General features: G+C 48.9%; 1 protein-coding gene across 1 annotated transcript in view; it reads left to right on the plus strand.

Annotated features, from left to right (window-relative positions):
* Positions 1 to 6,812: 6,812 nt before the first annotated feature.
* DPH3 (diphthamide biosynthesis 3) overlaps positions 6,813 to 26,489 on the plus strand; it is a 77,636-nt gene continuing 57,959 nt past the window's right edge. The window contains exon 1 of the mRNA XM_069636910.1: positions 6,813 to 7,314. Coding sequence (XP_069493011.1) covers positions 7,207 to 7,314 — 108 coding nt within the window. The 5' untranslated portion in view covers positions 6,813 to 7,206. The remainder of the gene's footprint in view (positions 7,315 to 26,489) is intronic.

Genomic DNA, 26,489 nt, shown 5'->3' on the forward strand with positions numbered 1-26,489 from the left:
TGTTGGACAAAGTAAGGTCCTACATTAAGACAGAGGTCAACAAAATGTTGGATCTTGGGGGGTTTGAACCCTCCAGTAGTCCTTGGTCCAGCCCAGTGGTTTTGGTTCCAAAGGCAGGTACTTCTGAATTGAGGTTCTTTGTGGATTACAGGGCTCTGAATGCTGTCACCAAGACAGATGCACACCCCTTGCATAAAACAGATGAGCTGGTGGATACTTTGGGTGCCTCCAAGTACCTCAGCACGTTTGACCTCACTGCAGGCTATTGGCAAATAGCCCTTGCAGAACATGCCAAGGAGAAGACAGCTTTTCAACACCAGAGGGTCTTTACCAGTTCAGGGTAATGCCTTTTGGGTTGACGAATGCCTCTGCCACTTTCCAGAGGCTTGTGAATCATGTGTTGAATGGGTTGGATGAATTGTGTCTTGCGTATCTGGATGATACCGCAGTTTTCAGTGCCACCTGGGAAGACCATGTGAAACACCTTGGGATTGTGTTACAGGCTCTTCAGAAGGCCCACTCGACCATAAAGACCAGTAAGTGCCAGATTGGACAAGGATCAGTGGTCTACCTTGGACATGAAGTAGTGGGAGGGAGGATACAGCCTCTACCCAGTAAAGTACAAGCAGTACAAGACTGGCCTACCCCCACTACACAGACCCAAGTGAGAGCCTTTTTGGGACTCACTGGGTACTACAGAAATTTCATGGCAGAGTATGGCACCATAGCTGCCCCACTGACTGCTCTCACCATTCCAAAGAAACCCAAGAAGGTAACTTGGTCTGAAGAGTGTGCGAAGGCCTTCAATGGCTTAAAAGATTCCTTGTGCCAGGCCCCTGTTCTCAGGGCCCCTGATTACCAAAGACCTTTTATTGTGCAGACAGATGCCTCTGACACTGGGATAGGAGCTGTACTATCACAAGTAGATGAGAAGGGTAATGAACACCCTATTGGCTTCATTAGTCGCCAGCATAAGGACAGAGGGCTCAGATGGCCCACAGTAGAGAAAGTATGTTTCTCTGTTGTGTGGGCCCTAAGGAAGCTGAGGTCCTACCTCTATGGGACCCACTTCACTGTACAAACTGACCATAAGCCCTTAAAGTAGCTAATGAACATGAAGGGAGAGAATCCAAAGTTGCTTAGGTGGTCCATAAGTCTGCAAGGCTTTGATTTCACTATTGAGCATAGGCCAGGTGCCCAACATAGCAAAGCTGATGGGTTGTCCAGAATGTTTAACTGACCTGAACAAGAAACTCATCCAGAGGTGGATTAGTTCCCCCTGTCCTTAGTCTGGGAGGGGCGAGTGTTAGGAAAGAATTCATAATTGTATGTAATTTTCCCTCCATGTGTGAACCCCCAAACGTTTTGCTGCTGTTTAGACACCAATGACTGACTTTGCCAGAGAAGCACAACCTTCAGCTGCACTCCTCTGGGCTTTCGCTCACTTTTTATGGGGAAATTGACATGCCCTTAAGACAATCAGTACTGGGAGACTTTGTTTCCCTTATACCTTTCCTGATGTTGCAACTTTTGTGCAACATGGAACAAGTGTGCAATGTATCTTACCATACAGCACACTTGGGTCTATAGTCATTTCCAAAGGCCATAGATACTTTCGATAATAATCAAACCCTGCAAGTAAGCTTTCTCGGAAGTGTCCCTGGGCCAACCAGTGGACTGACCAGCTTACCCAGTTGCCTTGCTCTGTCACCGCCGCCGTTTTGAGGAGGCCCTCGAAACTTGGTATACTGCTAGCTCTGTGTACCCAGCACCCTGATCACAAATTTTGTACATTTGGTGTTCCCAGGTCTGAAGTGAGACGAGTGCGCCAGGACCGGAGTAAATGCAGTTACCGTGTTGCCCTGCCGCGGCAACGTCCTTTGCAAGTCTGCTGCATTTATGACCCTCTTGACCCTGAAGCCTGCTGCAGTGAAACTGGATTGATTCATCATTCCGGAGCGGAGAAATCACCACTGTCCCCATTTGGGAATCATTGCTGTATCTCAGGAACTAAAAGGTGTCGAGACGTCCTTTTTGCTGCATTCAAACCTGCAAGCGAAGTGGACTGACCTGCCGAAGTTTGGGTCCGCTTGTGTCGGGGACCGGTGAGTACTCAATACCCCAACCAGTGGCCCCGAGTGCAAGGGTCCATTTTTATGCATGAGTGGCCCCTGGGGGCCCCTCTCCTTTCCACTGCTATTGCGAAATATCGACTCCATCCCGAACTCTCAAACTGACTCTGCCTTCAAGTGGTGGTCCTTCTTGAATAGTGGGAACTTCTTCTACATCGCCTAATCCACCTTCCCGAGCTGCTAGAGACCCCTGAAGAGACCCTGTTCTGCCCATTGGAACAACCTTGTGCATTTGCATTGCATGTACTATTGAGCACAAGGCTCCTCTCTTCTTAGGGCTTGGACTGCCTCTTAGTTAGGTGTATTTTCGATGTCGAACTGGGCCTAAAGACTATCTGCACTGCCTGTTTCCTTCCCATCTAGGTTGTCGACATATTTCGTGCATTTAACCCTTTAGACCCCAATGGTCTTGTATATAGATTGTATTGATAGTGTTGTGTTGGTTTACTTAGTGTTACTGTGATTCTTTTGCTATGGTCTATGTTACAAAGGCCTTGTAATAAATGTGTCTATATTTTTGATATAACGCCTGTCTGGAGTGATTTGTAAGTATCCTTGCTCTGTGTGCCCATTTAGGTCCTTCTGTCACCCTCACCCCTCCTGAGACTTAGTCTTGACCGCCTGCCATAGCTAACCTGATTGGTCTGGTCTGTCCAGAGGTTACCCTGTTCCAAGAAACTAGGCTGCCCTTCTGAACCTCGGCCACTCCAGGTCAGAGTTCAGAAATCCATCTTAACATCCGGCCCACTCTTTCTACCCCCACGGACCCCACACTCATTACATGTGCTAGTATGGTTATGTTTGGGTTACGGTCGGCTACATTTAACAAGTTCTCCCATGGCTGTTTTGTTGTTAATGTTTTCTGCCCCCAACCAACTACCACCACTCACCCACCACCCTGCCCCCACACACCCATCCTACCCCCACCCACTCTACCTTCCCCACCCTACCCCCACTCTCTCTGTTCCCACCCGCACTCTCTAAACCCCCACCCACCTGACCCCCACTCTCTATACCCACACCCATCCTACCCCTATTTCTACTCACCCACCCATCCTATCCCACTATCTACAACCCCCACTCTCTCTACAGCCCTCTGTCTCTACCAACACAACCCTCTCTACCCCACCCACTCTACCCCCACCCACACTACTCACTCACCCTACCCCCAAACTCTCTCTACCATATTCTGCCACCCACCATTACATCTCCTCTATTCCACCCACCATTACCTCTCTCCCTATGCACTCACCCTTCCTCTCACACTCTCGCTTTATTTCTTACCCTCTCACTCTCACCCTTTCTCGCTCATATTTCCTCTTGCAAATCAATGGCACCCTCCATCAATGGCTTCTGCCCTTGCTCTATTCCCCTTCTCATTCTATTGCACACCTGCACCCCATATCGCATTCTCCTTTACACTTTGCACTCTCCTCCTCGCACCCTGGTGCCTGTTGTGGGGCCAGCGGTGGTCACGCGGCCGGCCTCAATGGTGCTGGGTGGGGCCAGCACCATGCTGTGATCCCGGGGTCACCCGGACTTACTTGAGGTTGCAGGGCAGGGCCCAGAGAGGCTGTGGTGCACAGCCTGGGTGCCGTAGCACCATGGATGCCTGGAGCATCCAGGATGGTGGGTGCCTGGGCTGGACCCAGGGCACCACGCTGGTCTGGGGGGCCCAGACCAGCAAGGACCTGCAGGACCAGATGTTCCATGGTTGGAGTCTGCAGCTGTTCTGCTGCACGTGCCTGCAGGGGCTCCTTTTATTAGCTTGCGCCATGACACAGTCATGGCCCATCTTAAAATGGCAATACACGTGGGAGGGACACATCCCCTTAAAGGGGCAATACACATGGGAGGGTCATATATAACACTCCTCCTTTTTCATAAGGAGCAAAACAAACGTTGCTGAGACTTACATGAATCCCACCGGTTATAGAACGACAAAGTACTTATCACTTTAGAAATTGCGGGGTAGACCGATAGGATATGCCACTGACACATACATAGCTAACTCAGGTAGTTACAGCCATAACATATACTAACTCATTCTACACATACTCAGCGGGTGACAGTCATGGTCAGTGAACTGCCGGTGGAATCTAGGCAGTTCTACCACAGTTTACAAAACCCTTTATTAACTTGGGGTTCGGAACTGCAACTACTGAAAAAGACGCCATGGTTGGCGGCTGGCACTATATGCACACCTAGTAACTGCGGGATCACAGCTTCACATTATTGTTCTTTACTGAGAACACTGAGCATGTAGCTACTATGCAGGTTCACAGCTTTAAAATACTCAAGTTTACTGAGTCCTCTTTAAGCAATTGCAGGACTGCAGGAGACCAGTACGTTTTCCATAAGTGTCCGTTCAGAGGTCACTTCCCGGGTCCAGGTCCATTGATGGTACAGTTCACACCTGGCAAAGCCACACCTGGTGGGTAACAGGGCCACATCGGCATAGTGCCCTGATGTTCAGAGCAGGGCAGTGAGATGCAGGTTGTAGGGCGTCCAGGCTGCTCCATATGCTGTTGATAGGGCACGGGGTGACAGGACATCACTCACCCCTTCTTCTGCGATGTTCCCCCAGTCAGGAGTGTCTCTTTCTTCCAGGGGCGCAGGAGGGCGCACAAGCACTCATGATGAGCTGCAACCCATACGCTGTCCGTTGCACTGCTTCTAGGTGTCGGGTGGCAGGGCTGCATGGTTTGGTCGGACACAAGTTGTTGGCTGAACTCAGGGGGGGCGGCAGGTACCTCCCCCAAGCCCATATTGGCCTGGTCCTTCGACGGCATGGCATGCAGGGCGACACCAGTGGCAGGCAGCCCAGGACCGTCGTGGCTCGGTGTCGAGACCACCTGTGCGGCAGGCTGGGAGACTGTAGTGGCTCGCATGGTGTTGAGGCCACTAGTAGGGCAGGCTGGGTGACTTCAGTGGCTTGGTGTTGGGACCACTTATAGCGCAGGCAGGTTGACTGTGGTGGCACAGTGTTGGGGTTGTTTGCTGCCTAGGTCTCTCCCTCGTCTAGGCGGGAGATGTCCACCCCCTCTCCTTCAGTCATGTGCCTGCACCAGTGGTAGGATAACGCTGGTGGGAGGGTGCCGAGAACTGCGAGGAGCTAGCAGCCACTTGCTTGTTATTTAACTCCCCCAGGCAAAACGCTACCTGAACTTGTGGCGCCATTACGTGCCATGCCTACCCTTCTGACCTTGATGATCTAGACTGCTTATCAGGCGAGGCACAGCAGTAGTTCACCAGTCACCTGTTCCTATGTTGTTGACTGCCTGTCAGCTGCTATCCAATGTTGTAGCGTTACACTTCAGCTGCTTTGGACCTGAGCACGTCTTTCTTTTCACACTGCCACATGGCCCGGGCCTTTTGGAGGGCCATTTGTTTGACTTGCTTCAGCTCTGGCAGGGAGCACGCATTTTTTTTTCCACTGCTCCCTCTGGAGCATCTTAGCACTTCTTTCCTTTCACTGCCAGGCCTGGGATCATAGTGGGGGCTCTTTCGGCTTTCCCCATCTGCTCCTACTAGAGCACTGCAGCCACGCTCCCGACCGGAGCACTCCTATTCAGGTCACCGCCGGGCCCAGGATCACAGTGGGGGCCCCGGCGGCGGCACCATTTGGGAAGATGTTGCCGCTTGTAGGCACTCACCTCCTGATCCCGAGCAGGACGTTCCCTCTTCGCGGCTGCACCATTTTCCTCCACCCACGGCAGATGATGCCGCGGGGGGTTGCAGGCTGGCTCCCTCCCTGGCCGCACGAGCACCCTGGTGCCTGTTGTGGGGCCGGCGGAGGTCACACGGCCGGCCTCATTGGTGCTGGGGGGCCCAGCACCATGCTGTGATGCCGGGGTCACCCGGACTTGGGGTTGCAGGGCAGGGACCTGAGAGGCTGTGGGACGCAGCCTGGGTGCTGGAGCACCATGGATGCCTGGAGCATCGAGGATGGTGAGTGCCTGAGCTGGACCCAGGGCACCAGGCTGGTCTGGTGGGCCCAACCCAGCAAGGACTTGGTTACACAGAGTGGGGCCTGCAGGCCAGGATACATGGCAACATTCAAACGCACCTGGGAGGGAGATTTCCACAGGGAAATCGGAAGACACACATTTCCCCACAGGAATGAATTGGGGCTATAGTTATTTTAGCATACATGCATAGCTCTCAACTCACACGCTTTTGGCGGGTGTCACCCGCCTTGTAAAAGGCTGACTCACCCGCCAAGCCTCCAGCACTCCCATTGATTTCAATGGGCGTCTCACCCGCCAAAAACAAAATCGGGTGATTTCACCCGCCTTTGCAACACAAATGGTTGAGAGCTATGATACTTGCCAACATTCAGATGCACCTGGGCGGGAGATTTCCACAGGGAAATCGGGAGACGCATATTTCCCCATAGGAACTATTGGGGCTACAGTTATTTTAGGCGGGAGACTGTGAAAAATAGCTATATTTTTCACCTAAAAATCGTGAGTCTCCAGCCTAAATCGGGAGGTTTGGCATGTATGTTTTTGGCTGGAGACTGTGAAAAATAGCAATATTTTTCACTGAAAAATCATAATTCTCCCACCTAAATCGGGAGGGTTGGCATGTATGGACAGGGCCGCAGGACCGTGATCACACGGTGTAGGCCTGCAGGCCCACAATGAGAGAGGAGATGTTCCATGGTTGGAGTCCGCAGACATTCTGCTGCACGTGCCTGCAGGGTTCCTTTTATTAGCTTGGGCCAAAGGGACAATACACGTGAGAGGGACACATCCCCTTAAGGGGCAATACACATGGGAGGGTGATATGTAACAGTGCCCATAAATGCAAAAAAATAGTAAATGCCAAAACGATTGGCATTGCCAATCCTTGTTATCTATTAATACAACTAAGGCAGCTCGATACTCTGCTGCTTTAGTCTGGGCCGGTGCTCACTCAGGCTTAATGCAGCCAATCAGCGATGAAAAGGTGGGGCCGAACACAGGGCGATGCCGTAGAGTAATGGGGTGCTAAATATTACAGAACACCGGGCAAATGTACTGAGCAAACGCGTAAAGCCGCGTAGGGTGAGACATTTTCCTGTTAAGAGATGGCTGTTTTTCACGATGAGGTAGAGATTGAAGACTTCGAGTACGACGAGGACACGGACACCTACTTTTACCCGTGCCCGTGTGGGGACCGCTTCGCCATCAGCAAGGTAAACATTTTGAACACCATAGTTTGGTGGTCGAAGGGAGGCGCTGTATCCCTCGTGTCTGATCTTTATGGACGTGAAGCCTGCTGGGTCGTTATGTTATACTTGGAGTGCGTTTGTTTTAAACTAGAGTGCGGTCAATGGTTGTAGTCAAGGCGTCCATCTTAGAATGGTAAAGCTCTCCCTCCCAGAAAAGTTGTTTTAGGTATCCGGGTCGAATCACGGAGACAAATTGTTCTTATAACAAACCTTTTGGGTTGCGTTACACAAAATGCTTTTTTTAATGAAAATAAATTATTTACATGTGATTGTTATTAGACCGGCATGATTATCCTCAAAACGCGACCTCCAGCTACGTTGAACTATAGTTGACTGGCCACCTATTGACACGTTTCCTTGACTTTTTTTGCTGGTCTTTGGCACCCTTGTGGATTTTAGCTTTAGGTGTAAAAGAAAGGCACACGTCATTGGGGGTAGGTGAACCTGGAGAGGTTTAGGCACCGTGAGATCTTCTGGGTAAAAGGTACCATGTGCAAGGTGTTGTAATTCGTGGGCATAGATGTAGTTCAAACACAGACCAGCTGCAAGCCACTTACTATCAAAGACCAGGTATGCTTTATTATGAATATGTACTTGCTGCTTTGTTCCAGTTACTCTTAACTATTTACATTATAAGAGACCGCCCATCCTCTTGCACCAGCTCAGGTCACCAACTGACACCATCGGAACACTCACAGACAAACATTCATCAACATTCTCCTAAGCTGTCAGTCGCTCCATGCACCAACATTCCATCAGCATTCATAGTTGGGGGGAATAATATGAAAATGTCGCCCCGAACATTACGACATGTTAATTACGGATCTATGTGATTATTGCGACGACCGAAAATGCAGACTTTTTTTAAAACCCTTTACACCACATATATATGCGTGGGGGGGGGAACCCCCCCCCGCCATATTAATAATATATTCTATACCCCACCACTATATATATATATATATATATATATATATATATATATATATATATATATATATATATATATATATATATATATATATATATATATATATATATGGTGTAAGGAGGGGTAAAAAAAATCGGCATTTTTGGCCGTTGTAATTGTGAGGGCGACATTTTGCTACGATTCCTTAATTACAGTGCCTTTGCATGGTAATAACATGCCTTCCCCTACTACACCGACTAATGGTTGCAGGGGTGTCCCCCCTCCCCTTTGTCGTTGTAGTGGGGGGTGTTAGGAAATATTTCTTAATTGTGGGTAATTTTCCTTCCATGTGGCAACCCCTAAACTTTTTGCTGTTGTTTTCACCATGATCTAGACTTTGCCAGAGAAGTGCAGCCTTCTGCCGCACTCCTCTGGGCTTTCGCTCCATTGTTGGGGAAACTGACATGCCCTTAAGACAGTCAGTACCGGGAAACGTTGTTTTCCGTAGTTTCTTTATCATGTTGCAGCTTTCGCGCAACATGGCACAAGAGGGCACTGTAAGCTAAGTTACTGCTCTCTTGGGTCTCTAGTCTTCTACAGGCCCTATATGCTCTCTTTGGATTCTAAATGAACGGTGCAAGTGAATCACGGACGGGATTGGTGGCAGCGATCGTTTCTTGTGTTTTTGAGCTCCTTTTGGCGTTTTAAGCGTGTTTCCCACGCTTAGGCCAAAATGGTGGCCTGGCTCCCAAAATGACCAGACCACGAGGCTCTTTGTCCTGTCCGCTGACCGTCTTGCCCTCTTCACCTCCCCCAGCCGACCCGGGGCCTTCCTTATTTGGGCGTGTACTTTCCCATGAAACACAGATGCTTTCGTGGGCTTCTGCCGGCCTGTGTGTGCCTCCAGGTTGGGGGCTGGGATGTCTGGTCCCAATACACATCCTGGGCGCCAGAGAGTCTAGGGTGGTGTGAATGCCTGGGACCCCCATGGTCTGTGATAAGGTCCACAGATGGTGTGAGTGTTTTATGAGCGGATCTCCCATTGTGTCCGCTCCATTTTGGCGCAAAGGGAACCGTGGATAAGAGGGGGCTAGAAACGACACTACCAGGTCTATCTCCTGAGTTCTCACGAACAAAGGAATACAGGAGCCAAGTATCCTACAACCACGAGGCTGAACCGAGGAATCGCTGGTGACCCGCTGAAGGACTGCTCCTCTGCACTGCTGTCGCTTTGTGAAACCCTTTCTATCTCGGATCGAACGAGAAGGCCTGTACTGGTACTTCGACCCTTGGAATAGTGGGAACAACTATTCTCGGCATCTTCACCATCTCCTGCACGTAAGCCTTCGGAAGTGTCTTTGGGCCATCCAGCAGACTGACCAGCCTACCCAGGAGCCTTGCTCTGTAACCGCCGTCAGGTTGTGTTGTATTACGAGTCCTTGTCACTCTCACACAATTCGTACACTTGGCATTCCCAGGTCTGAAGTTAGTAGTGTACATTTGGCTGAAATACACACGGCCGCTCCGTTGCCCTGCAGTGGTAACAAACTGTGCTGGTTCACTGCGTTTGGGATGTCCTCAACTCAACTTCTGCTGCTGCGGAATCTACACGACGACAAGACGTCCCCTGCTCCTATCTGAACCTGCCAGCACTGAAACTGACGCGGAGAAGCCTGGGTCTGCTTGCATCGGGGACCGGTGAGTAGCATCGCTAGGAACTGGTTGCCCTCCTGCAGGAGCCCATAGCTTTTCCCCGCTTTGTCTAACAGCACGCCTTTCCGTACTCGCGCTCTGCTTCTGCCCACAGTGGAGGCTGCGCTTGAGTCGCGGAGCTCTGTTCATCTTCATTTGTTTACCGAACTAAACTGCCTGATTCCCTCGAAGAGACTCCCCTTTTTGCCTGTCAGCACTAGCGTGTGCAGGTACTTTTGAGCACAAGGCTCCACTCTTCGTAGGGCTTGGACTTCCTTTTAGTTAGGGGCCTCTGAAGGCAGACTGGGTCTAGTTATTATTCGCACTGCGACTAACTCGTTAGACTCGTTTGTATTTGTATACATATTGTATTGGTTTGGTATGTGTTGGTTTACTGGAGTTTTATTGTGATTTCTCGCTACGGTCAATGTTACAAAGGCCTTGTAATAAGTGTGTATATATTTTTAATATAACACCTGCTTGGAGTCATTTGTAAATGTCCTTGCTTTGTGTGCTTTCAGTCACCCTCACCCCTCGTGAGACCTAGTCTTGACTGCCGCGATCGCTACCTTGATTGGTATGGCTTGTCCAGAGGTTACCCTGTTCCAAGAAACTAGGCTGGCCTTCTGAACCTCTGCACCTCCAGGACAGAGTTCAAAAATCCGTTTGAACAGGGGGCGGCAGTTGCGGGGGTGTACCTCACTTCCATTATATGGTGGCAGGGGACAATAAAGAAAAAAGGACACTGCGACGCCAGTTCAGACCTGCGTTAGTGGGCGAGAACTGACGCTGCAGGGTCGGAGGAGACACGCCGGCACACTTAATGGTGTGCTGCCAAAAAGGTAATTGGGTAGGGGGGGCGGTTATAGGGATGCAGCGCACAGTGATCTATGCGATCGCCGCGCCATAGTGGGAGTCAGCAATTTAATTGTCGACATTATGGGTGGCGCAGTGATCACATAGATTCATAGATGGCTAGCAGGACAGGACAACAACACAAGGGTACCTACATGCGTGTTGTGCAGGCACCACCAACCTTTTAATCGACGACGTGGGTCCTTAACCTCATATCCAGAGCGACATTGTGATGCTGCCAGTTAGGGTACCTGCAGGGGTAGAGACCCCCTTTAAAATTTTAGGGTCTGGAGAACCGCTTTCAAAAGCAGGTCGCGGCTGGGGCTTCGAGTGAGCACTCAATGCCCCTCCAAGTGTCAGCATGCCCACCAGTGGCGTGGCGAAACACAAAATGTGGGGCCTCCTCGTGAGCCCTGTTGAAGGGGCTCCCCTCACCAATATTCTTGAAGTGCAGGCCTTGCCAGTCTCACAGCTGGCCTGTGCCCCCATGGATGCAGATAATCATGTCACAGGGCTGTGCTGCATTAGATGTAAGACCCCCGCTACATCCAACTTGCCTTTCCCCAGAAGCTCAATGTCTCCAGCGCTCTGGTTCTCTCTAGGCTGGACTACTCCAACAGCCTCTTCCTCGATCTGACTCTTTCCTCCCTTCGCCCTCTTCAACTAATCGAGAATGGGGCTGCAAGACTTATCCTTGGCTTCAAGCCCAGAGACTGCATCTCTCCAGCCCTAAAATCTCTCCACTGTCTCCCGGTGGCTGCAAGGATCAAATTCAAGACTCTCTGCAAGTGGAGAGTGTGGGGTAGTTCTTTCTTCGGCAGGCGCCTCCCTCTGGAACAGCCTTCCTGCCCCTCTGACTTCAGCTGGATCTCCTTTAAGTTCTGGAAACTTCAAGCCTTTTTCCTTTTTTCCTTTTCTCCTCCTCCTTCCCTCTCCCCCTCCCTTGTTAATTTCCCCCGCCTCTGCGACTGGTGCCTGGTCCCTTTTATGTGCCTTACAGGGGCCAGGCACTCCTTCACCCAGTCTACCCCAGCACCCCTTAACCAGCACTTGCCCTTGGACACCCTTCGCAGACTAGCCTGAATCAGGTCCACCCTGTCCTCGCACTAGCCGACCCTTACCCCTGGCACTTGCTCTCCTGGCTCCCCTCTGTACTTGCCCAGCCTTCCTTCACTTCTCCCCTTACCATATTCACAGCCCTTCGTCCTAGACCTGCCTCCTCCCCCTGTGCTTTTTGTCACTGCATTTGCATGGTCTGAATGTCACAAGGCCTAGTAGAACCATTTCTTGTTGTTTTCTCCCTTGGGCTTCCCTCACCCCCTTTTGTCTTGTGGTGCCTGGAAACACTTGTGTATAGGCGCCTTACAAATGTCCGATAAATAAAGCATGTTTTGAATCAAAACGGACATCTTTCACCTAGCATACAAATAAGGGGTTAACACCTGCTGCGCTCCTCAAACGTACCAGTGCCTTTTTGTTTTTATTTGTATAGCATGAAACAAAAAGGGCGGAAGCATAGGGGGGCGCGTCACATGACAAAACAATCAACGAGAAGGCAGGTAGACGGAAGTCTATATCAGATCGGAGCAGAAGGTAACGAGTCAGCAAAACAGTTTGGTTTTCAATTTCTGTTTAAAATCCAGTAACAAACAAACTCGCAAATCTGAGGGAAGGGCATTCCATAGTACAGGAGCTGTGTGTCAAAAAGACCCCCGCACAACACAGGAGAGCTTGCCGCATGGAGTTGCCAGCAAGCAGGTGTTGTTCGACCGTAGTGTTCTATGTGCTGGGAGCCATGTAAGACATTTAGCCAAGTACTCAGGCCCTTGGCCATAAATGCAACAGGAGATGGATTGTACCCGAAGCAGAATGCGATTGCTCCCAGGGAGCCAGTGTAGAGCTTTGCGTGCAGTCGACACATGGGGCCTCATTATAACTCCGGCGGTAGCCGTGCCAGTAAAAACGGCACGGCTGCCGCCTGAGTCATTTTTTTTTCCGGCGCCAGGAAAAAATTACTCCCCATTCCGAATTGGACTCAATGGGAATGGGGAGGACGGTAGCACCGGCACCATTATGAATGGTGTCAGTGCTACCATGAAGGTCTGCGAGCGGGTGCCATTCCGCCCGCTAGGTCAGACCTGGCGGGCTGAAAGGCACCCGCTCGCAGAACTCGGAGTATGCCGGTCTGGTAACAACGGTGCTGTTAGCTTACCGGCACCGTTGGTCCCAGACTGGCATACTCGTAATGAGGCCCATGGTCTGTTCTGAGCAGTCCCTCCACTATGCGGACCATATTCTTGGCCCAGCTTTCGAAGCTGGCATGCCGTACCAACAACCATGAGTTGCGTCTTGGAATCATTGAGTTTTAACATATTTGCCAGCAACCAAGATTGGATCAGTCTATAGGTATGATTAAGAGAGGAGGCGTCTGCATCGTAATTGACCCAACAGTGGCAGAAGGCACTGTGTGTCATCGGTATGATTTACATAAATTATGTAAGCAAGCATCCAGTTCGATTAATGGAAGCGTAAAGATGTTAAATAAAGTTGGTGACACGCAAGAACCCTGAGGCACATGTAAGAGACGAGAAACACCTCTGCGTTAGAATCCTGAGAAAAAACTCTGGCCCTGCGTTCTGATAAGAATGAATGTACCCAGCCTGCTGCTGCGACTGAGAAGTGCGCTGTACTGCAGAGTCTGTCTGCAAAGATGGAATGATCCACAAGATCAAACGCTGCAGACAGATCCAACGGCACTGTTAGGGGCAGGGTACCTGGTCCGGCCGAGCCACTCTGGGGGCCCGACGGTGCGAGTCTGTGGAAGGCCTAACTCATTCCCTTTGTCCTAATAAAGAGGAATTATTGTGGTTTATTATAATAAACGCACCACAGGAATCGCATACATGGAAGAACATCCACGCAGGCCAGTTTTGATACCATCTGATATCACAGCTGTCGTCATTTTTGGGAATCGTTTCAAAAACCTATCTTCACTCAGGATAGATCATTGAGTAGTAGGTCCCGTATAGGAGCCTATAGGTGTGTGGTGTTATTGGATGAAGCTGTGTCAGGTGGTACACTTGGCCATTCCCAAAAAGTTGTTAATTGAAATTTGTTAGTGAGAAAGCCCTGACTGGTCAGTGACCCTCACTGTCCACCCCTAGAGGCCTTGGTTATGATTGGATGAGCTACGAATGCCCAAGACTGGGACTAACTGTGTTCCCACCCCGCGGATCACCTGTGATTGTTGCCTTGTGCAATTATGTATCTGCAAGGTGCAACTGTATGTCAGCGTTATAACAGAGTGTAGTCCATATCTGCAATGAGCGCGCCCTGGTTCCCAACGCAGAACTGTAGCGTAGATGTAACATCTTTGTTGCAGCTACTGTCTGGACGGCGGAACAGGTTGCTCTTCCCAGACACCAATATTGGCAGCTCCGCTAGCTTGCTTATTTATTTTATTTATTCATTCACATTTGTTTAGCGCACAGGCAGCCCAGAGGGCATCGCTGCGCTTGTTACAGAAGTTGGAAATTACTTATTGTACAAACACTGAAGTCATTACTTAGTTACAAGAGGAGAATTGCAGTTGCAGGAGAGGAGGAAAGGAGAGTAGACAACTAGAGGGAAGACATTGTTAGTTAAACAATGTGGTTTTTAGTTTTTTGCGGAAGGCAGAGAGAGAGAGAGGTTTCTGCTGTGAGCGTGCTGGGTAGTGCATTCCATAGCTTGGGGGCAATGTAGGGGAAACTTATTCCACCTGCTCTAGCTCGTTTGATGCGCGGGACCCTTAGTTGGTTCACAGCTTGGCCAGATCACGTGCTTGGAGACCACGTCTATGAGCCCGCTATCTTGATTTGTTCTGTATTTTATAGGGAGCGCACCTCTCCTGCAGCCGGTGTTTCATTGGTTCGGGTGAGGAATGTCATTTGCAACATTGCGACTTTGGTGACAGCTTCGCTCCTGCCACAACGGTTCTGCTTGCACGCGACTGTGAGGCTTGGGGTCCCTGTTCCACGTTGATTCCAACCTACTAATTTTCCTAAGCCACAGTCTGGTTTCTACTGTTCACATCTTCTTATAGTCTGTAGGTTAGTATGTGATGGCTGTCAGGTCTCGTGAGTGCTCCTGCCATACCATGGGATTATCTGCATATAAGCGTCTGCAAGCATTTACACAAACTCTTCTTGCATTACTGCAGTGCTGTAGCAGGCCTAAACGGTGAAATAACTATAGAGCTGTATACCTGTGTTTTTCGTGTAGTTGAGTGTGTGTGTGTGTGTGTGTGTGTGTGTGTGTGTGTGTCCAGGGTGTGCTGATAGCAAGTGTGCTTCATGTCTGACGCAGCTTAGTCGTCATGGTGTCTCTAACGACAAGTGGCTGAGTTTCTTAGGGCTTAGTCAAGTCTGTCCATGTAACCATCTCCAGCTCCGTATTGTGTCTCCTCCTTCACTCTGGGTAAGATTCACACTACTGATGGATTATACGGTCTGCTGGGAGGGTATCTATCGTGATACATATCTATCGTGGGAGCAGTGGGAATAGGTGTAAGCTCATACGAACGGCGGCCATAGTGTTGCAGATGCTTCTTCCTGTTAGAGGGTCTTCCGGGACAGAGGGCACGTTCTCATCCTCCCTCTTCAGCACCAACAAGGCTTTGCTCCCTTTATTAAATATGTTAAAGAAGTTGGATTTGAGTTCCAGGAGAGTAGACTCTGTATTATGGGCAGAGCAAAAGCCAGATTTTGTTCCCAGATCTTATATTTATATAGAAACTCCTCAATTTGTTGTTGTGCTACTGTATCTAGACTCTCTTTTTTTTATCAGCGGTGAGATACAGGCCTGTTTTATGTTAGCAGGCACAGCGCTTTCCCTGAATGAAGCATTTGTGCACTTTGTGATCACTGGAACAAGTTGCGGGGCACGCTCCTTAATGATCAGGGCAGGGCAAATATCCCCCTCACAATTTGTAGGTTTTATAGTACATTAGCCAGATGCTGCTCACTAATAGGCTGAAAAATTCTGGATTGCCCATGCAAGTGCTGGGATGTGCAGAGGTCAAACGAGCTCCTTGATCTGGTCTGGATTTCATAGAGATGTCCTTTTGGATTTTTTTGTATTTGTTTGTCATGGAGTCTTGGATGGTTAGACACCACTTAGAAGCCTTTGTAACATGTGATGGAATAGGACAAGGGTCCTTCAGTTCTTTAAGTATCCTAAACAGTTCCCTCGAACTCGAAGCTGCCCTTGCGATCCTCTGGTCATAGCTCTTTTTTTGCTGCCAGTATGGCTTTTTTATGCTCTTTAGCTGTAGTAGCATATGGGGTTTTGTCATGAACTGCCTGTGCGTGGCCAGTAAAACTACTACATGGATGCCAGTAGCGAGGCAGCTTTGGTGTCCTGGGACTGAGCAGCACCTGAGAGGGGATTAGCGTTGTAAACAATTCAAGGTTAGTGGTGGCAGATGATTCTTTTTAGTGGAGAGGTGTTTACTATCTCCTAAAAATGGTATTCGCAACCAATAGCATTGAAGGAGAGTTAGGGGTGGGGTCGAGCTCACAACGAGAACACTTAAGATAATGTGTGGAAATTTGACAGCACGATTTTTAAAATGGGGTAAAAAGACACACAATTCATTCTCTAGAGCAATGCTACAAAATATCCAGCAGGTGCCATGTCACAAACCGTACAAAGGAGCCTTTTACAGCTTTTTGATCATGTCTGTGCCTGCAGAATTCATCATTGTAAGTCCCTTTCATGCAGTTGTGCCCTCCATCTATGCAGGGTTGGGCACTACATCACTTTCATGAAGCTGCAGCCACAATCTTATCATCATAGCCTCAGCCCCTGTAAATCACTTTTATGAAGCTGGGGACACAACCACCCCATAATTTCCAATACGTACTTGAATGACTTTGAACAAAGCATTGCCACTTTAAATATGTACTGCGTACACTTCCCCCCCCCCCCCCTTCCCAAACCACAAACGCACACCAGTACATTGAAACATGCATACATACAAGCACTCTTTTGGTTTTAATTACCTTCAAGTTGTCATGCAGCTGCATAAGAGGTCTGGTCAATGTGTCTGCATCATGCTGACCTACTCCACATCGTTGCAAGTTTACGTGTGTTTTGGTTCTGTTTCTTAAAGGAATTTGGGCTTGCTTCAGCTTTTTCTGGGGAGCATGCCTAAATCCCTGTAGAAATAGACCCAAAGCAAGTGAAAACAGTGTGTGATGGGATTGTGGAGCTGTTCGTGTTGCAGGGGCTTTGCAGCCCCCATTAGGGACTGTTGTGTAGCATCACAGGGCCCATTGCTGCACCTTTCCCCGCATTCCAGGGGATGCAGAGGCCTCGGCTTTGCCAGTGATGCCCATTGCCTTGCACATGCCTTCCATTTACATAGTCTGGTCTCGGTAACCCTCGGCATACATAAGCTATTTGTCTGCTCAGAAAAATGGAGCGAAGGAAAAAGTGACGCTTAAGAGTTGGGATTGATAAATATGTGCTGTGAATCCACCAGGGCACCATCACAAGTTGATGCCTGGTCATTACAGGTCAGAGGATAGCAAGCTAACATGTATTGGTATCTCACCAGGGTACAACGTTCATTCATCGCCTGTTTCATTTCTACCACTTTTGGCAGAAAAATGTTGGCTGAAAAAAACGAATTGAAGATTATGGGGTGTGTTTATGGCATATAAGGTTAGGGGCCGTGGGAGGATAGAAAATACATTAAAGGCAATGGCAGGGTTCGGGGGGATAACCCCCCCAACCAAATACAATTGTTTTTTTTTGGCAAAAAAACTCCGGGGATGAATGAACATAGAACCCTCACCAGGGACTGGATGTGGCCTGCTAGTTTCACAATGATTGCTGCAGTAGCCAGAGTTGTCTTATGATATGATACGATCGTTTGTTTATGTAGTGCCTATACACAATGTGTTTCAAAGCGCTTCAAGCTCGTTTGAAGCCTGGGACTTAGACACACGAACACGTCATTACGACCAGGAGGCTTTTCTTTCGTCCCTCCATCATCTCTTATGCCTTGTGTTGGCCAATTAGGTCCATCTTTAACCAATCATTGGGAGGTGTGAGCCATCTTAAAGCTGTGCAGAGCAGTGGTCTTGCTTCATTCACCATGGGGGGCTACATTGATATGACTCTACTTGGTAACTGTGCAGCCCTTTGGAGATGATTTGGAACATAGCCACTGGCTTTCACACCAAGGCAGCATAAGATAAAACCTTAAAAAATACTTTTACATAATGAAATGCAACTAAACCATATTTATTTACACCACCTTCAAAAGCATTGCAGGATAAGGGGATTTTTAACTTTGAAAATTCCTGCCTGGCAGCGGTAACTAAGGAGGTCACCCTCGTTGTTGAAACTTTGCACCGATGCAGTACTATTTTGCACATTATTTTTACTGGTGAAAAAATGCACCAGTGCAAACATGTATTCCTTAAGGGTATTTTTTTGTGCTGGCCCCCCTCCCCAGACTTTCTCTTTCCTTTCCTCAAGTCTTTCCTTTCCTCAAGTCCTTTGTCAAGCCATCCCTCCTACTGTCACTGCGACTCAACTAAATCTCCTCCCATGTCTTGATAATTCTACCCCTTGTCACTGCCTCTTCCTGCATCTTCTGATCCAATGCACTACTCCATCTCGGTTCTTCACCCCCTATGCTACCTTCAGATGCCGCTCTTTGTCCTACTCGCCTTCCACTGAGTCTTCCCTCCCTTACACCCAACATTAAAACACTCTTGCTGGGTGGTAGTGATTTTATTTTATTATTTAGAGAGTAGATGTTTACCTAAAGGTCTCATGGCGCTTCATAGACAGTACTAAGTTATGTAGTGATCAGACAGAAAAGGCAGCTACAAAAAGAGACAATTGGCCAACCACACTAGCCATTAGTCCAATAGAAGAGTGTCAGTCTAATATGTGAAACTGATGCATATAATGTACAGCATTTCTGGTTGAGACACTCTTCCTGCCCCACCACCCACCTATCCTTAATAAATACAACAAAATACCCCTTTAATTCTGTTAAATTCTTTCAAAAAATCTGTCTTGGTGTTTTCTTGCTGCCTCAATCTATGTGGGATATGTAGATGGCACAGGTGGGATACTGCAGGGAAACTGCTGAAGGGCAGAGTCCGGTTAGAGAGGTGAGGGCGTATATTGGAAGTATGAGGGTTGAGAAAAGGCAAATGAGGTGGACGAGATGACAGTGCAGTCAGAGCAGTGGCGAGATCAAGGATAAGTAGGGCGAACGCGTCACAATGATAGTACCCTGGATGTTTTTCCTTCTATTTTTTTCTATGAAGCTCTCAGTAGAAACCTTAACTTTGCTGTACATGTTTGATATGGCTTTGTTGTTTTGTTATAATATGCCCACCCTCCGGCAGTTTATGTATTAATTGATCTGCACTGATTTCCTGATTATTAGATTGGTCTACTACTTCCATTTCTGCCCACAAAGTTTAAATTGTGGCGAGAGTTGGGAGTATTGGATTGGAAAAAAACGATGTATTTTTATTAATGGATATGTAGGAGAACAATCGATTACTCTTTTTTTCCTGTAGCACCCCGGAAATATTGAAATCTTTTATTTCGGGCAAAATTGTCTTCCACCAGAAATGCCATGGCCACGATCACGCAATTTATTGAATGGAGTGAGCTATGAATTATTTCAGATTTGGTTTACCGGTTAGAATAACAATGCCCAAATACATGTTATTCTGTCTGGTGATATTCTTCTTTTAAAACGGCATTGCAATAAAATCTTCTTAATATTAATGATTTTCCTTTTTGAATTGGCAACCGTTAACCTTCAAACCACTTCAGAATTAACTCTTTAATTTGCCTTTGTTAACTTATTTCACTTAATAATCATTCACGTTCTGATATAACTACTAATTTCACAATCTTTTTTAATTGGGTTACATAAACCTCCAATACCAATTTCTTACAATGTAAGTAATAACACTAAATAACATAAACAATAGCATTGTAATTTAATGTTTACGGTCCCAACAAAACATAGGAAGCCAACCTTATGCCCCTGACAGTTTACCACCTTAACCCCCAGATAGGAGTTCACTGGGTCTAGGACCGGATCCACTGCCCGGAGGGGCAGCAGCGAAGACTTAGATTGCTTAACCTTCAAGCCCGAAAAGGACCCAAAATTATCAATAAGGGAGAGCAGAATCGGGACCGTCTCTGAGACATCTACAAGATGTCACAGGATATCATCAGCGAAAAGGGAGAGTTTAAATTCGACCTGGCCTCTTTGAATCCTGTGGATCCCGGGATGGGTCCTTATTGCTTTCACTAGGGGCTCCATCATCCAAGCATGGGGGAGAAGGGGCATCCCTGTCTCGCACCTCTCGACAGGCTGAAGGGGGACCATAATTGCCCATTCACCTGAACATTTGCTGTGGGTGCCCTGTATAGAGCCCTCACCCATTTTCTTATGTGGTCCACAAACCCCATTTTTCATAGGAGTGCCATCATGTACCTCCATTCAACTCTGTCAAATGCTTTTTCAGAGTCTGACAGCAGGCTGGCATTCAGGTCAGACCCCTGGGCCAAGTGCATGAGATTGATGGTCTTGCATATGTTGTCTGAACTCTGGCGCCCCTTAATGAAGCCAACCTGGTCCCCGTGAACAAGGGTGGGCATGACTCCATCTAGTCTGTTACCAAGTAACTTGGCCAGGATTTTGACATCCATATTTAAAAGGAGATTGGGCGACAGGAGGAGCACTCAGTCGAGTCATTCCCTTCTTTTGGCAAGACCACAATAATAGCTCCCATCATTGTCTCCGGGAGGTGGTCCCCTACCAGGCTTGCGTTTGCCAGGTGGGGGACCAGGGTCGAGCGGAACAGCTTAAAAAAACGTCACTGTGAACCCATCGTCCCCCTGAGTTGTACCCCCCCTTCACTGCCTTTATTTCCTGTACTATTTCTTCCTCCGTTATCAGGGCCTCAAGTTTCTCTGCACTCTCCTGCGTCAGTGCCGGAATGGGTAATGTGGCTAAGAATTCTTCTATATGGGACTCGTCTCCCTCAAATTCTGATGTGTGTGTGTGTGTGTGTGTGTGTGTGTGTGTGTGTGTATAAAGCTTCTCATAGTACTGTTGGAAAGCTCCCCCCAGGCCCGGGGTGTCATAGTGTATTACCCCCTCGTTTGATTTCATGGTCTTTATCATTTTACTCTTTTTCTGTCAATCTCCATTTCCATGCAAGTATCTTGTTTGCTCTAACCCCTTTTTTGTAGTATCTTTGTTTAAGGCGAAGGAGGCTTTTTTTCCGTCTTACTCAATAGCAAGTCCTTAAGTTGGGTTTTATATTCTAATACCGCTGCTTGTTCCCGGGTAATAGGATCAGCTGCGTTCCGCCCTGGTTGTATCTGTGCAATGTTTTCTCTAAGGGCCTTCTCTTGGTTATCCTGTTCCCTTTTTCTTTGAGACCCTATTTTTATGAGGAGACGGCAAATGGTGGCCTTAAATGGATCCCATAGAGTGTGCGGGCTAAACTCCCCATTATCGTTGAACTCAAAATATTCCACTATACTTTCCAATATCGTTTGTGCTATTGCTGTGTCCTTCAGGAGAGCATCATTGCACTTTCACCTTCCTTTTTTGCCTTTTTCTCCCCACCCACAGTATTACCCTCACCATATCGTGGTCCGACCAAGGAACTGGATCCACCCATAGGTTCTGTGTATGGGCTAATGGAGCACTGTCAACCAGGATGTAATCGATCCTAGAGCAGGCATCATGGACTTTTGAATAGTATGTGAACGGGGGGTCCCCCACAGATGAATCGGGGGAATGTATCCACCAAGCCTAGCTCAAGATTAATTCTACGGAAGCCCCGTGACGCAGAGTCATTCATGACCATGGTTGAGTGCGGTGCCATTATTTCCTGTCTCTAACCGGGTCTAGTACCATGTTGAAGTCCCCCGCTTCTATAAGGTTGCCCTCCACGAAGAGTCTTAGTTTGTCTTACACCCCTTCCCAGAATGCCACTTGTCCCTCATTCGGGCCATAGATCACTCCCAATGTAAGGAGAGTTCCCTGCAATGCCCCCTTCACAAGTAACTAAAACCCCTCTGGGTCTTTGACCAATGCCTGTATCTTAAGGCCCAGGTCGTTGGCCACCAGGATCACCACTCCCCTCTTCTTGCTCCTATAGGAGGCTTGATATACCTCTCCTATCCCTCCACCTCTAATCGCTGGTTCTTTTTCCCCTCGCCCAGTGGGTCTCCTGGAGAAAGAGTAAGTCCAGTTTAGCTCGCCTAAATTCTCTGTTTAACAGGGATCTCTTTGTTGGCGAGTTCCTTCCCTGGATGTAGAGCCTATCTCCAGTGATGGTAGTCTGTCATCCATTAGAACGTTCGTTTATCTCTCACCCCCATCTGCCTCCCTGTGGTGTCTCTGACCCCTGTTTCACCCTGCAACCTGCCTGTCTTCGGATCCAGTCGTGTACTTGAAATCACCAACACCCCTTCCCCCACTCCCTCCTTCATCTCCAAAACATCCCCCCCTTGTGTAGCCTATCCCCAACTGCCCCCCCCTTGCCTCCTCCCCCTGAGTCCAGTCACAAAGTTCAACCATTCCTGGTGTGTGTGACTGGCCACCAGTATGCCCGCCTCGTCATATAAGCGCTGTGTGGGTAGAGCCCCCCCCCCCCTGGGTCTCCCCCCGCCCCCCTAATCTGAACATCCTACTTCGACTCCCTCTGCCACCCCCTTCATGCCGGCTACAATAGCACCTCACTTCTCCACAGTCCACCCTCCCATACCTGCCACTGGCCGGGGTGTAGAGCGATTCATTTTCAGATCAATATCCCCCTCCATCTTGCCTGCATATCCCTTCACTCCATGTTGCCTCCAGGGTTGTGCCTGTGGGGAGGCAGGGGCGTATTCAATTTCTTAAACTTCCTCGATCCGGCATCCGAAGCCTGTCTTTCATAGCCTACCGCTCAGCTTTCCCTCTCGATGCTTCACCAGTAGGCTGCCTCCTGTCCTCCTTAGTGTCCACATACTCCTGAATTGCTCCTTTTTAATATATTTCTCAGTGACCAAACACTGTCGTTGACCCATGTATTCAAAGGAAAGTGAGAAGGGATAGCCCCATCTGTATCAGATTCCCCTTTCCGGAAGGAGTGCCATCAGTGGGCTGCACATCCGTCAGCGAGCCAGACTCAGTGCTGAGATGTCTTGAAAGATTGCTACTGTTGCGTTGTTGTAAGTGATGCTGTTAGATTTTCTCGCTTCCTCCAGGATTTTCACTTTCTCTCAATAGTAGTGGAAGCGGACGAAGATGGACCGAGGGCCTCCTGCTCGGCCCCCCGCTCTATGTGCCCTGTCAATGGTGGGGTCTGTTGTCGCATAATTCCTAAACAAGAGACCGACCACTTCTTTGACCATTCTAGATATCTCTCATTACGTTTCCCCCTCTGATTCTGGCAGGCCAAAAAAACGTAGATTGTTTCTCCATTCCCTGTTCTCGAAGTAGTCCATTTGCCTGGCCCTTTCCTCGTTCTTTTTTTCCACGGCGGTCAATCTGACATCCATATGTGTTTCCAGGGTGTCGACTGACGTTTGGTTGGCTTCCAATTCCTGGAGCCTCTACAACTTTGTCCACTCTCTGATCCATTTTCTCGAGCCTATGCCCAATGTCCGCTCGCATGTCCTTTATTTCCTGTAGTATTGTTGCAATATCCCTTTTCGTGGACATGGAGTCCTCCACGTGGTCCGCTGATTGATCTGTCATAATGCCCGGTCTGAGGTGTTCAGGTTCTCAGTGAGATTCTCGTACCGGACCTCTTGGAGTTCCCCCTCCAGCTCATTCAGTTAATTAATTAATTCGGGTTTTGGCCACTACTAGCCCACCTGCTGTGAGTGGGGGTCCTCGCTATTTGGGCCCTCACCTTCGGAAAGATCCACCGGCACTGTCGGGACTTCTTTTGGGGTATGGTTTGGTGCTTTTCCCTTTCTTTCACTCTAGCGCACACCTTTCTCCTATCCTTGGTCGCAAGGTGGGTGTCTTCACTTGCTCAGGCTCCTGGGGGTGAGTTCCCCTGTGCCTTGCACACGCCCCAGACCAAATCTGGGGGTCCTCACCTTTTGCTGTGAGGCGCCGGTACTGTACGGGGGGGGGCCAGAGGCTACCCCAGTTTTCTCCCCACCTCTGGTGAGCCTCTCACCTCCCTTTTTCTAGCCCCTCACGGTGGCCTATTTCCTCAGTGTTCTCTCTTCTGTTTCCTCTGTGGCGGCGAGCTCCGGACCCGCTCGGGGGACAGCACTGGATGGTTTGTGTCTGGGTTTCATCCCCCTTTGCCGTGTACAGATTGCTAGTCACTCTTTCCCCTGCCCGGGTTTTGGGAGAAGCAGTTTGTGAGCACCTTGAATGTCAGGTCCCCAGCTTTTCCTTCCATTTTGTATTACTTTTGTTGCACCTTCTTGCCTCAGGGTCACAGGAGTCTGCCTGGGCCCTGCCCTGTGTTCGGCAGGCTCACCGGCATAGCTTGTCTTCCGTGATGGAGGGTTCCCCCACTATTCTACCCCCTCCTCCATGTCTTACTTCCTGTTTGTCCCTCTATGGACACGGCAGGCCCCAGACCTCTCGTTCACTCGGAGTGTCAGCCCAGAGGCTTGTGTTGGTGAGTCTCCAGCTGCTACTCCCTCGGTTCAGCTGATGTGTTGGCGGGCCGATTCATGGGCCACTCGGGACCCGGGGCAGCACTCCCTCTCCCTCTGGAACATGTGGGATGAGCATGTTGGGATAGTTGTTGGTGCGGGGGGAGGAGATAGGCCCGGGCGCTTCTTTGCCGCTGTTGTGATAATGTTGGCCTCCCTAGGCCCCCAGGGCCTCCAAACGTCGCTGGGACAGATCTTTTCCAGGGCGGCACCACATGGACCCATCTCGCTTCCCGCGTTGGATAGTGTCTGCTGTGCCGACTCCGCTATCCCCCGGCCGGGGGAGTGACCGGGCGTCCGTTCCACTACCAGTGGGTTTCCGAAGTCAGTGGGCTTTCGGGGAGTCTGTTGCCCGCAAGATTGGCCGGCAGCTGTGCCCTAGGCCGTGTTGGTTCCCTCAATGCAGGGCTCCGGTCCTGATCCCTCCTTGCACGTTCCAGGGCCGCCCTCCAGGCCTGCCGCACTGCACCGCCTGTGCTAACTCAGCCTTCACACGGTCCAGGAAGACCGGAGTTGGGCCTGGGGAGGGGGGTGCCCCTCAACTTCCTCTACTCTAACAGGGGTGGTCTCACGGCGTCTCAAGGGTTTGGGGGGAGGGAGATCCAGGGGGGGGGGGCGGAGGAGCCCAACTCGTTTTTCGGCCCATGAGATGAGGAGCTGAGCACAGAGACGCTCACATCCTCTGCCCCCCCGCCCCCGTGATGGCCACCCGAATTACATTTTTACTCCTTAATCATTCCACTCCCAACTTTAAAAAATACGGAGTGTAATACTCCCACTTGTAAATCTTATCTGCACTGACTGCAAGTGCAGAAAAAAATCATCAGTCAGAAAGGCTACAATTTATTTTTCTCTCACGAACATAAAGTGCAAAGGACACCGACATTTTGCTGTTTCCACAGCTTAATCGTGGTAATGACAAACGGGGAAAAAGCTGGTTGATGTAGCCTTCCAAATGACAACTACATTACCCAGATTCGTAATCCAACCAAAACACAGAAGACCCAAGCATTATAAAGTGACAATTCCAGAAGTTGTGCATAGTGCCATTACAATTGCACACTTTAAACCACAATTGAAAATTTGAGCCAACAAGTTTAGTAATAAACTAGACACTGACCAAAATTATTGTGTAACGGTTTTCATCAAGGAAATTTTCCTCCATTGCTAGTAAAATGCATGGTGCTTTTATGCAGATGAAGATAACCAATGTACACTGGACCTCTTTAATTATATATCTAAGATCAGGACCCTAAAAGGGAACCTGACTACAATCCTTCATAGCTCTTGTATCAATCCAGCGAACACCCACAATAAGAAACCAGCTATAATATGCTCCCTTCACTTTGGAATCTTGAAATTGAATCTCAAAATCAGTCTTGCTTAAGAGTCTGTCAAGGGTGAGCTCCCCATCTCCTTTGCGAGGATGCAGCTTAATTTGGGCTAGACCAATCCATATCAGTAAAGCTCTATTTTGATTGTGGAATTCTGCAAAGTGGGTAGCTACAGGCTAATTCTCATCTTTTGACTTGATCGCATGAAGATGTTCCAAAATGCGCAATTTCAGTTTCCTCCTTGTACTTTGCACATATATTTTCTCACAAGGGCACATGAGCCCTTATACCACAAAATCTGAGGTACAGTGAAGGGTGAAGACCAGCCTCTTTGCCTCTTAGCCTATGAACCGTTGCTTCTGCCTTTCTCCCTGTTGCACTTGTGAGTACCCAAGACTTCCTAATTACTGTACCGTCTCTCCACACTGTGCTACTCCTGCTGCTTCTCTGACTGGCCTCTCCCTACTCTTTCTCCAATCACACAACTTCCTCCTTTCGTAGGCCTATTATAAAACTACTCCCACTACTCCATTTCTCCACCTCGCCTCTATTTCTTTGAGATTCCACTCTCTACTCTTCCTTCCCTCATCAACTGAACATTGCACTCTGCAATGCTCAGTCTGTATGGA

This window comes from Ambystoma mexicanum, chromosome 7p (genome assembly GCF_040938575.1).
Source record: "Ambystoma mexicanum isolate Mex_15411 chromosome 7p, UKY_AmexF1_1, whole genome shotgun sequence".
NCBI lineage: Eukaryota > Metazoa > Chordata > Amphibia > Caudata > Ambystomatidae > Ambystoma > Ambystoma mexicanum.